Source organism: Bos indicus x Bos taurus, chromosome 10 (assembly GCF_003369695.1).
Source record: "Bos indicus x Bos taurus breed Angus x Brahman F1 hybrid chromosome 10, Bos_hybrid_MaternalHap_v2.0, whole genome shotgun sequence".
In the NCBI taxonomy this organism is placed as follows: Eukaryota; Metazoa; Chordata; class Mammalia; order Artiodactyla; family Bovidae; genus Bos; species Bos indicus x Bos taurus.
This window is the reverse complement of record NC_040085.1, coordinates 53,560,824-53,573,674: the sequence shown is the minus strand read 5'-3', so window position 1 is coordinate 53,573,674 and position 12,851 is coordinate 53,560,824. Positions and strand designations below refer to the sequence as shown.

The window sequence follows — 12,851 nt, the reverse complement described above, 5'->3', positions numbered from 1 at the left end:
AACACAAATAAACACATGTATTCATATACACGTCTTTTTTTCCCTATATATCTCCTGAAGAATGGAAAGGTTTACTTCAAATTGTTAACACTGAATATCTCTGGAGGGTAGTCTGTCTGCTCTTGCTAAAATTTTGAATAGTAATTTTAGAACAAGGAAAGAAGTTACTTTCACAAAAGCAACAGAAGCATAACAAAGTTTATACCCTAAAATCTGAAAGCTATTTATGGCAGGAGTAGGCCCAATACATTTTAGATTTTTTCAGTTCAATGCATAAAGATTGCACATTAAATCTGACATCTATATTTAAAAAACAGAATCTGCCAGTTGGTTAAGCCTATGAGAAAGAGCAAAATAGTGGGCATATTATATCAGGAAAAGATTAGACGTTCTGGTTATAAACTTTAAAAATAGTCTGGATCAGTAAAGAGAGGAAGAAAGAGTTATCTAAAGATATAAACCATGACGGTATTTGTTTAAAGGGACAAGATTAGTGCGGTGAATTGGAGTTGCACATAATCCTTGCAAGACTTTTTCAGACTGACCCTCTGGTTAAAAATCATCATAACAACCTGACTTACCTGCTTTCAAATCCACACACTGAAAAGTAACTTCAAAATGATAAGGAAAGACAGAAAAGTGTCACCGTACTTCTTTTATGGTAAAGAAAAATCAAAATTTAGGGGGAAAATTCTTCAATGGTTTCCCTGTATTTTTCTTCTCTAAAGTCCTACTTTTCAATGTTCTATATACTCGAAGCTATGCCCTCTCTTCTATCCAATGTGCTAACAAACTGTACCTTATCATAAAAGAAGTTCCAGACAGGCTGCTCCTTTTTATTCCCATCTATCTCAAGCTTTCGAAGATTAGTTCACATTTCATTGCTTTATAAGAAAAACCTCTATAGACTTTTCTTTTTCCATGAATCCCTATATCCCCTACTCATTAACTTAATCAACCACATTGATAGTTTACTAATATCTCATATTTCCTAAAATCCCTTATGTAGGACAGGCCCCTCAAGCTAGATTATGTAACTGTTAAAAATAATGACAGGACTCATAAAGTCAAAAAAGAAAAATGTGATTTCACAAAGTTCAGGGACAATATCCCTAATACCTTTGCACTGTCTTGCATAGCAGTGAGAATATAATGAACACTAAAAACTACTTGTTGAATTTTTACTGTTTTTTAAATGCATAATCTGTTAAGGATATAAAAATCAGAGAAAAAAATCTTAAGAACCAACCTTTTAAAGTACAATTAATGTTCACTATTTTTACATTGTTTTTTTACTACTTGAAATGGCTTTATCCATCCAAACAACAAATATTTAGTAAGGAGATTCTATGTGACAGGGACTATGATAAGCACTATAGATCAACACCAAAGTTCCTACTCCAATGAATTTAAAGTCTAGAGGAGAATGTAAATAACCCAATAAAAATGTAGTTTAAAATAAAGTTAGACACAGATAAATATTCTAAAAGGAAGAACATGGGTGCCATAAAATTATACAGATAATAAACTTCATCCAGTTGAAAAAGACAAAAAATTCTCTGAAAAAAAATCATGTTAAGAGTCAAGATCTGAAGAACAAAACTAATTACTCAAAAATCCTAAGGATATGAGTGTAGATGAGTATGACCATTTTACACAGGAAAAAAAAAAAAGAGCTATTCTTGGTTCTCTGGTAGGGGCTCTGTTAAAGAAAAATGACAAAGGCACGTGTGACTAGAGCACAGGAAAGAGGTCAAAAACGTAAGGGTAAGTAAGGTTCAGAAAGAAAGCAAGGAGATGTTACTACTGGTGGAAACTAAAGAGTACACACAATTGCTCTTATTTCTTACAACTGCATGTAAATCTGTAATTACTTCAAAATTTAAAGGGAGGGAAGGAGGGGAGAGAGATAGGAAGAAAGGAAGGAAACCAACAGTCAAACTGGGCAGAGCTTATGTGTTTCATTAAGTACACTGATTCTAGGAGTAATGGAAAACCATCAAAAAAAACATTTTTTTAAGAATGAGAAGTAACATGTTCAGATTGGCATTTTGAAATATTACTCTAGCTATTATATAGATTGAAGACAGGCCAGACTGCTTATGAATAAACAGATTACTAGACTATTGCTGCTACCAGATGATGACAGATTGGATTAGTGTGGTGGCAGTAAAGATGAAAAGAAATTCACAGATTAGACCTGGCAAATGTCTATTTTTTTCAAACAGTCCTAACATTTAAAAGTAGCATTTAAAAATTAAAGTATTTCAAGATAAAACAAGTAAGATTTTGTAACCTTATCCTATTAAACAGTTTCTTCAAAAGTTAACATCCTAAGAAATGGTTTATTTCGAATATGAGGCAAATAAACATGAACTATCTATTCTCTGATTCAAGTAAAACTGTATTAGCAACATTTTTATGATTCTAAGAAAAAAATACCAATAAACCCACAAGTATTATCAGACACCTCCCAACTTACCATTTTTCCAATCATCATTACATAAGGTCCTGCCTGTTGATTTACAGCTAGAAAATCTAGCAAACGCACATACCAAAATATTATGTTAAGACAGTAAATTAATCTTCCAGCCACAAAAACATGATTATCATATGCATTCTCAAAGTTCCATTTTGCTCCAAATCTTAGTCCAAATCCAATGAAGAAAGAAATTATGGCAATTGTATCACTGATATTGAAGTAATCACTAAACCACACTTTAATCTTCTGGCTTATTTTTCCAGCTTCAGACATAAAAATCTAAAGGTTAAAAAATAATAATAATCAATTTCTTCCTATTAAAACAGAATTCAGTTATAACAGCACAATAAAATTTTATATATCTTTTAATATTTCAAAGTATTTTTGACTGTCTTGGTATTTGATCACCAAAACAATTCAGTAAGATATCAGAGACACAGTTCTTATCCTCATTTTCTGTGTGTGGGGGGAAAAAGACCCACAAATAAATAACCTGTTCAACCAAGATCATCCAATTAAGACGCTGTAAATTCTGGATTAGAACAAAGATCCCTAGGCTTGGAATGTGAGATACTTTTGAAAAGTTGTTTTATTTTTCACTGAAACAACACCAGGACATTCAAGCAGGATCTTCCAAAAGTGCCTTATTTGCAGAAAGTAAACAACTCAATGGTTTAAAATGCTATACTTAGCTCTTCTCTTTGATATAAAATGAAAAAAAATTTTTTTATGTGGGAAATGGTAGTACATTTACAGCTTCAAAATCATAGTGAATCATAAATATTGAAAAGTCTCCCATTCTTCTCCACTAGTCAACTGATTCCCCTTCCGACTAGAGGCAACCACTTTTATTATTATCTAATGAATTCTTGCAGAGCTGTTTTATGAATATACATTTAAAAGAATTCTTTGCAACTTGCTTTTACCATTTAACAACTTAATTTCTTTAAACATATTAGTAAAACAATAGATTTCATAAATATAGTGGCCATGGCACTCAAAGGAATTTAAAATGCATAGTAAGTTATTTAATAAGATAAAATCCTACAATACTTAAGTGGGAGAGAAGTACAATGCCTTCTATTTTTGCAATTTCATGTATTCTCTAAATGTAAAGCACAGAGACATGAAATAATTCTGATGTATTTAAATAAGTATGTTATAAAACAACATATATATAGGTATCATTTTAAACAGAAAATTGTAAAAAGATTTTTAAAACTTTTTTCCCCCCGAAGTCAGGGTATTAGAAAATTTACAATTTTACACTGAAAACTCTGATAGACACAGGGATCTAAATCTAAATGACAATTCAATGGGCAATATAGTACACTTTGCTTAGTCGCTCAGACTGACTCTTTGTGACTCCATGGGCTGTGTAGCCCACGACTCTCCTCTGTCCATGGAATTTTCCAGGCAAGAATACTCGAGTAGGCTACCATTTCCTACTCCAGGGAATCTTCCCAACTCCACACTGGCAGGAGAATTCTTTACCACTAAGCCACCTGGGAAGTCCACAAGATGCTTTAGAGGAGTGTACAATAAGAAACTACTTATAACTTACCTAACTGATTAGCTAGTATATTTAAAATTCTTTGAGAGTGGCAAAGATCATAAATATGAATGTTGAGGAAATAAAAATCTAATCTACTTTTTGAGACAATCACTATCTTTGTAATTAGGACAAAGTTAACAACACACTAATCTCTATTCTTTGGTCATCACTTTTAGAATAGCAAAACCAAACATTCTACACTTTAATAATATCATCACCTACTGAAATTATGAATAACACCTACACATACCCATACACATAACTGAAACAAACAAAACACCCTCTAATTACAAACTAAGTTACTGGTAGGAAAAACTAAAGACATACCTCACGGACTTTCTCAATAGCATAGGTAAAAATATAAGCAATAACAATCCATTCTTGAACTGAAGGTAATCGTTCCATTTGTACAAGAACCACAAATGTATAAAGCATCAGAAATCCTAAGTATGCCAACTAGTAAAAAAACAAAACAAAAAAACAAGATATGAATAAAATTGATTATAAAATGTAATTTACTATGAAAATTTCTAAACATACACACAAAAAGAGACTAAACTAGTCCCTGTGAAGTATCTCCCAGCTTTAACCATTAGAAAAGTTTCAGAGGTTAACTCTTTTTCCATTTATCAACCAGTCATTTATAAATGGCCCCCAAGGTATAAATGTATTATTCTAGACTTTAGTTAACTTTTTAGTACTTCCCACAGGAAGAATTTTATAATACCAGCTTTATGTTCTCAGTATAGTCCACATAATTTCACTTATACCTAAAGTACCATAACATTTTAAACTTACTATAGAATTTCATCACCATCATTCAGAAATGCATACTACCTAGCTCCTCCTTCTTCCAACCAAGTAGTACTCCTAAGAAAGACAACTGGTATTTTCTTAGCTCCTGGTCACTGAGGCTGAATCCCAAGAAATGGAAACAAAAATGAAAAACATTCTTCCTAGGTAAAAGAACATCCCACCTTTCAGACTCTTAACAAGAAAAATTATAAGGAGATAATAAGGAACAATGTAAAATAACTTCTGAAGAATCAATTCATTTCAGAGAAAAACCCAAATTCTTTGACCCCTGAACAACTGTAGCTCATCACTTTAGCTCATCACTGTAGCTCATCACTTGTAGCTCATCTACAAGTCTTAAAGTAAGTCATATCTTTGATTTAAGCTATGGCAGGGAAGGGAAGTACAATGCAATAAGAAAGAAAAAAAGAAATTCCTATAGTCCCATGAATTGTCCACTTTTAGTCATTCATACAAATGCAAACATATGAAACCTATGTTATTTCCATTAGTGGAGAAAGAATTTGGGGATTATATTAGATAATCCAGATTTGTAATTTTAATACCAGAACAAGATCAAGCAAGAAAATCTTCATACTGAGAAGGAAATGTATAGAATTATTCTTAGATTAATGGGCCTGTGTGTGGGTGAGAAAGCAATGATCAAAGAAACAAATTCTCAAATGTTCATCTCAGCATAAAACCATTTGCCTACTTTGGCAACTCAAGAAAAGCCTGACAGCGATGAAAATGAAACACAACAAACATGACAACAAAATTAAAAACAACTGAAAATTTTTCTTGGTAAGAGGAGTAAAAACTTAAGTCACTCAGCCCCTGGATAAAAGTAACCCATCTCATGTTTCTCAGATAGAATCCATTAATCTATTGACATGTATGCTCTTTAAGCTGGTAGTAAAATCTGTCTTTCCACTGGCAAGGAAAAAACCAATTATGTGACAGATAACCAAACGTGTACTACAGTTAAAGAAATAAGCTATTATACCACTGAAAAATAAAACTGTATGAATGATCTAGATTACTTGTATCACCATCAACTAACACTTTAAAAAGGTTTACTTCTAAAATTGTAATATTATCTACAAAGTCCCAAAGCACAAGGAAATTATATTTGTGTATCATAAGTTCTGTATCAAGATTAGTATGGACTCAATCAAAAGTACCCTTAAAGCCTATCCTTTAAACATTTTGTTGGCTCCAAGGAGACCTGGGCTCCATTCTGGGTGGTAGGGACAGGGCTGCTCCACCCTCAGTGACTCGGTGGTGGGGGGCCCTCCTTGGAGGGAACAGCTGGGAGTAGAATGCATTGCCCCACCCCAAGGCAGGTAGGAGTCCTGGAGAGGGTGCCCCCAACTGAGTAGAGTGGTATCCATTGCAGCCACATTCCCAGCCAAACAGTACCTAAACAGGAGAATCTGGAGCAGAGAAAGGTTTATTGCAGGGCCATGCTTGGTTCACACCCCCCAAAACCCAAACTCCTGAATCTCTCCTGAGACAAAGGACACTCGGAGAGGCTGGCCCTTTCAGCATTTCAAAGTCAGCTTTGACAGCCTGGCTTGTGGGTGTGACAGGAGCCAGAGAGGGAGAAGTGCACACACCTGGGAAGGTGTGCTCTAAGATCCTGGTGTGATTCCTCACCATGATACCAACAAGAACACAGCACACAGCAGCAGGAAGAAGAGGAGGAAATGGCAGCCTCTCAGGGACTGTGGATGTTTAGGATATGGCCACTGATTTCTCTCAAGAGGAGTGGCAATGCCTGGATCAAAATCACTGGGAATTACACAGGAACGTGATGTTAAGAGAACTACTGGGACCTGGTCTCCTTGGGTCTTACTGTCAGCCAGACATGTGGTCACCTTTTGTGCACAAAAGAAGGATCTCTAGGATGTGAAGAGAATAGAGACAACAGCCCACATACCAAGCTTTGTCTTATTATGACACCCAGGTTCTGATGACCAAAAATGTAGGTGTGGAAGATCTGTTTCAAAAAAATGCTGCTGGGAAAACATGAAAGCTGTCACCTTGTAAATTTAAACTGCAATAAATTGTGTAAGATCTTAAGCAAGAGCTCTGTTATTCAATAACTACAACAGCATTTATAATGGAATGACAAGCAATCCTTGCAATAAATCAGACAATAACTTTGACCAAGACTCAAATCTTATGAATCAGGGCACTGAATTTTCAGAAAACCATTCTAAAAGTAATAAATAAAAAAATGTCTTTTATCAAAGCTCAATATTACTACATATAAGAGGATTCATATGGAGAAAAGACTTACAAATGTAGTGAATGTGATAAGGGTTTTAATCAATCGTTCATACTATAGAGGAACATTACAAGTGTAATAAATCTGGGAAAGTCTTTAAAAAAATCTAAGTAGACACAGGAAAATTCACACTAGAGGAAAACTTTATAAATGTAAAGAATGTGGTAAAGCCTTTATATGGTGCTCAAAACTTACCAGACATCAGATAATTCACACTGGGGAGAAACCATACACATGTAAAGAATGTCGCAAAGCCTCTACACAGTGCTTAAATCTTAAGCAGTATCAGATAATTCATATTGCACAGCTTTATCAAGTACAGAATGTTGCAGAGTCTTTGATCAGCATCCATATCTTTAGTTCAGTTCAGTCGCTCAGTTGTGTCCGACTCTTTGCAACCCCATGAATCCCAGCACGCCAGGCTTCCCTGTCCATCACCGTCTCCCGGAGTTCACTCAAACTCACGTCCATCGAGTCGGTGATGCCATCCAGCCATCTCATCCTCTGTCGTCCCCTTCTCCTCCTGCCCCCAATCCCTCCCAGCATCTGAGTCTTTTCCAATGAGTCAACTCTTCGCATGAGGTGGCCAAGTACTGGAGTTTCAGCTTTAGCATCATTCCTTCCCAAGAAATCCCAGGGCTGATCTCCTTTAGAATGGACTGGTTGGCTCTCCTTGCAGTCCAAGGGACTCTCAAGAGTCTTCTCCAACACCACAGTTCAAAAGCATCAATTCTTCAGCGCTCAGCCTTCTTCACAGTCCAACTCTCACATCCATACATGACCACTGGAGAAACCACAGCCTTGACTAGACGGACCTTTGTTGGCAAAGTAATGTCTCTGTTTTTGAATATACTATCTAGGTTGGGAATATGCTATCTAACTTTGCTTCCAAGGAGTAAGTGTCTTTTAATTTCATGGCTGCAGTCACCATCTGCAGTGATTTTGGAGCCCACAAAAATAAAGTCTGACACTGTTTCCACTGTTTCCCCATCTATTTCCCATGAAGTGATGGGACCGGATGCCATGATCTTAGTTTTCTGAATGTTGAGCTTTAAGCCAACTTTTTCACTCTCCTCTTTCACTTTCATCAAGAGGCTTTTTAGTTCCTCTTCACTTTCTGCCATAAGGGTGGTGTCATCTGCATATCTGACATTATTGATATTTCTCCCGGCAATCTTGATTCCAGCTTGTCTTTCTTCCAGTCCAGTGTTTCTCATGATGTACTACTCTGTATATAAGTTAAAAAAGCAGGGTGACAATATACAGCCTCGACGTACTCCTTTTCCTATTTGGAACCAGTCTGTTGTTCCATGTCCAGTTCTAACTGTTGCTTCCTGACCTGCATGTAGGCTTCTCAAGAGGCAGGTCAGGTGGTCTGGTATTCCCATCTCTTTCAGAATTTTCCACAGTTTATTGTGATCTACACAGTCAAAGGCTTTGGCATAGTTAATAAAGCAGAAATAGATGTTTTTCTGGAACTCTTGCTTTTTCCATGATCCAGCAGATGTTGGCAATTTGATCTCTGGTTCCTCTGCCTTTTCTAAAACCAGCTTGAACATCAAGAAGTTCACAGTTCACGTACTGCTGAAGCCTGGCTTGGAGAATTTTGAGCATTACTTTACTAGCATGTGAGATGAGTGCAATTGTGTGGTAGTTTGAGCATTCTTTGGCATTGCCTTTCTTTGGGATTGGAATGAAAACTGACCTTTTCCAGTCCTGTGGCCACTGCTGAGTTTCCCAAATTTGCTGGCATATTGAGTGCAACACTTTCACAGCATCATCTTTCAGGATTTGAAATAGCTCAACTGGAATTCTATCACCTCCACTAGCTTTGTTCGTAGTGATGCTTTCTAAGGCCCACTTGACTTCACATTCCAGGATGTCTGGCTCTAGGTCAGTGATCACACCATCGTGATTATCTGGGTCGTGAAGATCTTTTTTGTACAGTTCTTCTGTGCATTCTTGCCACCTCTTCTTAATACCTTCTGCTTCTGTTAGGTCCATACCATTTCTGTCCTTTATTGTGCCATCTTTGCATGAAATGTTCCCTTGGTATCTGTAATTTTCTTGAAGAGATCTCTAGTCTTTCCCATTCTGTTGTTTTCCTCTATTTCTTTGCACTGATCACTGAGGAAGGCTTTCTTATTTCTTCTTGCTTTTCTTTGGAACTCTGCATTTAGATGCTTGTATCTTTCCTTTTCTCCTTTGCTTTTCGCTTCTCTTCTTTTCACAGCTATTTGTAAGGCCTCCCCAGACAGCCATTTTGCTTTTTTGCATTTCTTTTCCACGGGGATGGTCTTGATCCCTGTCTCCTGTACAATGTCATGAACCTCACTCCATAGTTCATCAGGCACTCTATCTATAAGATCTAGGCCCTTAAATCTATTTCTCACTTCCACTGTATAATCATAAGGGATTTGATTTAGGTCATACCTGAATGGTCTAGTGGTTTTCCCTACTCGATGCTGTAAAGAGCAATACTGCATAGGAACCTGGAATGTCAAGTCCATGAATCAAGGCAAATTGGAAGTGATGGCAAGAGTGAATGTTGACATTCTAGGAATCAGCAAACTAAAATGGACCGGAATAGGTGAATTTAACTAAGATGACCATTATAGCTACTACTGCGGGCAGGAATCCCTCAGAAGAAATGGAGTAGCCGTCATGGTCAACAGAAGAGTCTGAAATGCAGTACTTGGATGCAATCTCAAAAATGACAGAATGATCTCTGTTCGTTTCCAAGGCAAACCATTCAATATCACAGCAATCCAAGTCTATGCCCCAACCAGTAACACTGAAGAAGCTGAAGTTGAACGGTTCTATGAAGACCTACAAGACCTTTTAGAACTAACACCCAAAAAAGATGTCCTTTTCTTTATAGGGGACTGGAATGCAAAAGTAGGAAGTCAAGAAACACCTGGAGTAACAGGCAAATTTGGCCTTGGAATACGGAATGAAGCAGGGCAAAGACTAATAGAGTTTTGCCAAGAAAATGCACTGGTCATAGCAAACACCCTCTTCCAATAACACAAGAGAAGACTCTACACATGGACATCACCAGATGGTCAACACCAAAATCAGTTTGATTATATTCTTTGCAGCCAAAGATGGAGAAGCTCTATACAGTCAACAAAAATAAGACCAGGAGCTGACTGTGGCTCAGATCATGAACTCCTTATTACCAAATTCAGCCTTAAATCCATATCTTACTCAGCATCAAAGAATTCATACTGGAAGAAACCTCACCAATGTATAGAATGTCGCAAAGCCTTTAACTGGCTCACAAAGAATAACAAAATTCATAGAAAAGTAGGAAAAAAAACATAGTAGGAAAAAACTGTACAAATGCAGAGAATGTGACAAAAATTTTAATCAAAGCTGTTACCTCACTCAAAATCATAGAAATCCTACAAACATAGTAAGTGGTGAAAGACATTAGTCCCAAGTATATACTTCAGAAAACAGCCAAAGAGTTCATAGTGGAAAGAAACTTGAAAGATGAAAAAAATGTAAAAGCACTCAATCAAAAATCAAATCTAAATAAATATCAGCAAACACAGTAGAAAGCATTAAAATCAATAACTTTCCAGCACTACTCTGGAAATATTTTCTATTATTTAGAAAATAATCTAAAGTTGAAGCACCTGTAAAACTTATTTGTTGTACTGATCACAGATATTGATCCAATTTATTGTTGGTATTGATGTTGAGCCAGGTATAACTATTATCAGTATCTTTTTTATACTAGTATTATTTAAGGTTATTTGAAAGTAATATAACTCCCAAATTACACAATATGCCTTTCTTTCTAGTGTGAATGTAAATTCATGTGTTTGACTATTGATGCCTCAGAGATAAAAGAAGTTCTATATTAGGGGGCAATCATTTATTTTCACTACTCCATGTATGTTTAAAGACTATAAGGTAAAATGTATAATGAAAATCTAAATGGAGATGACATGTGTTGTTTATTTAAATCATTCTTATGATGACTATTAGTTAAGTGTTCAGGGACTTACTCTAAAGAAAGAGAATCACTCTAAATTTAAGAAGCTGTGTCCACTTGCTTTTAAGGATAAAAAGATGGTAGTTCATTAAAATCCTGATAAACATTCACTAAATCAACAGAAGTCATGAATATTAGTTGGCATGTTTGAAACAATACATTTTCATTGAAAACTAAGAAAAATACAGGTAACCCTTCCATTAGAAGTTATAAAATTACTGTATATCCACGTTTATCAAATAACTAGCCTTTTCTCTATAAACCATAAAAATCACAATTCTCACATCAGTCTATTAGAAGAATTCTTCTGAATTTCTATAATCTATATTTTGTTAAGAGGATCATAGGTGAATAAAGGTTTGCTTAGACCATGTGTGAATTTATTAATAAAACTGAATGATTTTTAATGTGGTTAAAAAAAATCTATTTTGCTCATACTATTTGAACCATACCACATTACTAATTAAAAAAGATACATACACCCCATGTTCACAGCAGCATATTTACAACTGCAAAGATATAGTATCAACCTAAGTGTCCATCAACAGATGAATGGTCAAAGATGTAGTAAATATTTACAATGGAATACTATTCAGCCATAAAAAAGGATGAAAATTTTGCCATTTGCAGCAACATGGATGGACTTAGTATTATTTTAAATGAAATAAGTCAGACACAGAAAAACAAAAATTGCATGATATTACTTATATGTGGGATCCAAAAAATACAACAAACCAATGAATGTAACAATAAAGCAGCAGACTCACAGCTGTAGAGAACAAACTAGTGGTTACCAGTGGGCAGAGAGAAAAGAGAGGAGGGGCAACATAAAGGTAGGGGACCAAGAGGTACAAACTATTAGGTATGAGATAAGCTACAAAAAATGAAATATGCTACAAGCATATACTGTACAACATGGGACATACAGCCAGTATTTTATAACTATAAATGGATCATATTGTGAATTGCTATATTATACATTTATAATTTATATATTATTGTACATCAATTATACTTCAATAAAAAGAAACCATACCGTGTTAAACCAGAATTTTACAATTGGTGCATGATAAAAGGCATAAAACTTTCGTGTGATTGGAAGCTTTTTTGATTTTATTTGTATCTCCATTTCATTCTTCCCTTCATTCTTGTCCAATAGTCTTACTTCTTTAAATACTTCCTAAAATAAAAATAACATTATGGTACATTTTCTCACAATAAATTTACATTTACTTTAAATTTTTTTTCCTCCTTACCATGGGAATCTCTTCTGCTATGTTTTGAAAGTTGTTTTCACTGTCTTCCATTGTCATTTGATGAGCATCTTGAGATTGTGGAATATGAGACATTTCAGCCTTAGTTTTATATTCTAACATTAATATGGCAGGTGGAACTAAAATGCTTAGTATGACCTAAAAATTTTAGAAACAGATAAGTTCACATTTTAAAACTAATGACTTTCAAGAATATAATAAAAGCAATAAAAAGGTATAAAAATCCTGGTTATTAGTTAGCCATTTTGCCCCTGGTAGTATAGGGAAAAAAAAAAACTTCACTTTTCACTTATATATAAAGAGGCCCAAGGGGAACTGCTTTAAGGAATAACAAAACATTTTAGTATTAGAAGGGTATAGAAAAAAATTAATAATTAATATAGACTTGTCCCATTAAAGAATCAGATTACAATTTGTTCAGAGAATACATTTTTGTTATAAATAAA

The 12,851-nt window shown here is 35.1% G+C and overlaps 1 protein-coding gene across 2 annotated transcripts in view; it reads right to left on the bottom strand.

The window, feature by feature from the left end:
• The window catches only part of TRPM7 (transient receptor potential cation channel subfamily M member 7), a 109,583-nt gene that overhangs the window by 37,849 nt on the left and 58,883 nt on the right, over positions 1 to 12,851 (bottom strand). For both annotated transcript variants that reach the window (XR_003513122.1, XM_027554025.1), the window contains exons 18-21: positions 12,388 to 12,543; positions 12,168 to 12,311; positions 4,365 to 4,493; positions 2,483 to 2,761 (exon numbers count right to left, since the gene is read on the bottom strand). Coding sequence is in view for 1 of the 2 variants with exons in the window: in XM_027554025.1 (XP_027409826.1) it covers positions 2,483 to 2,761; positions 4,365 to 4,493; positions 12,168 to 12,311; positions 12,388 to 12,543 (708 nt within the window). In the remaining variant the exon portion in view is untranslated. The remainder of the gene's footprint in view (positions 1 to 2,482; positions 2,762 to 4,364; positions 4,494 to 12,167; positions 12,312 to 12,387; positions 12,544 to 12,851) is intronic.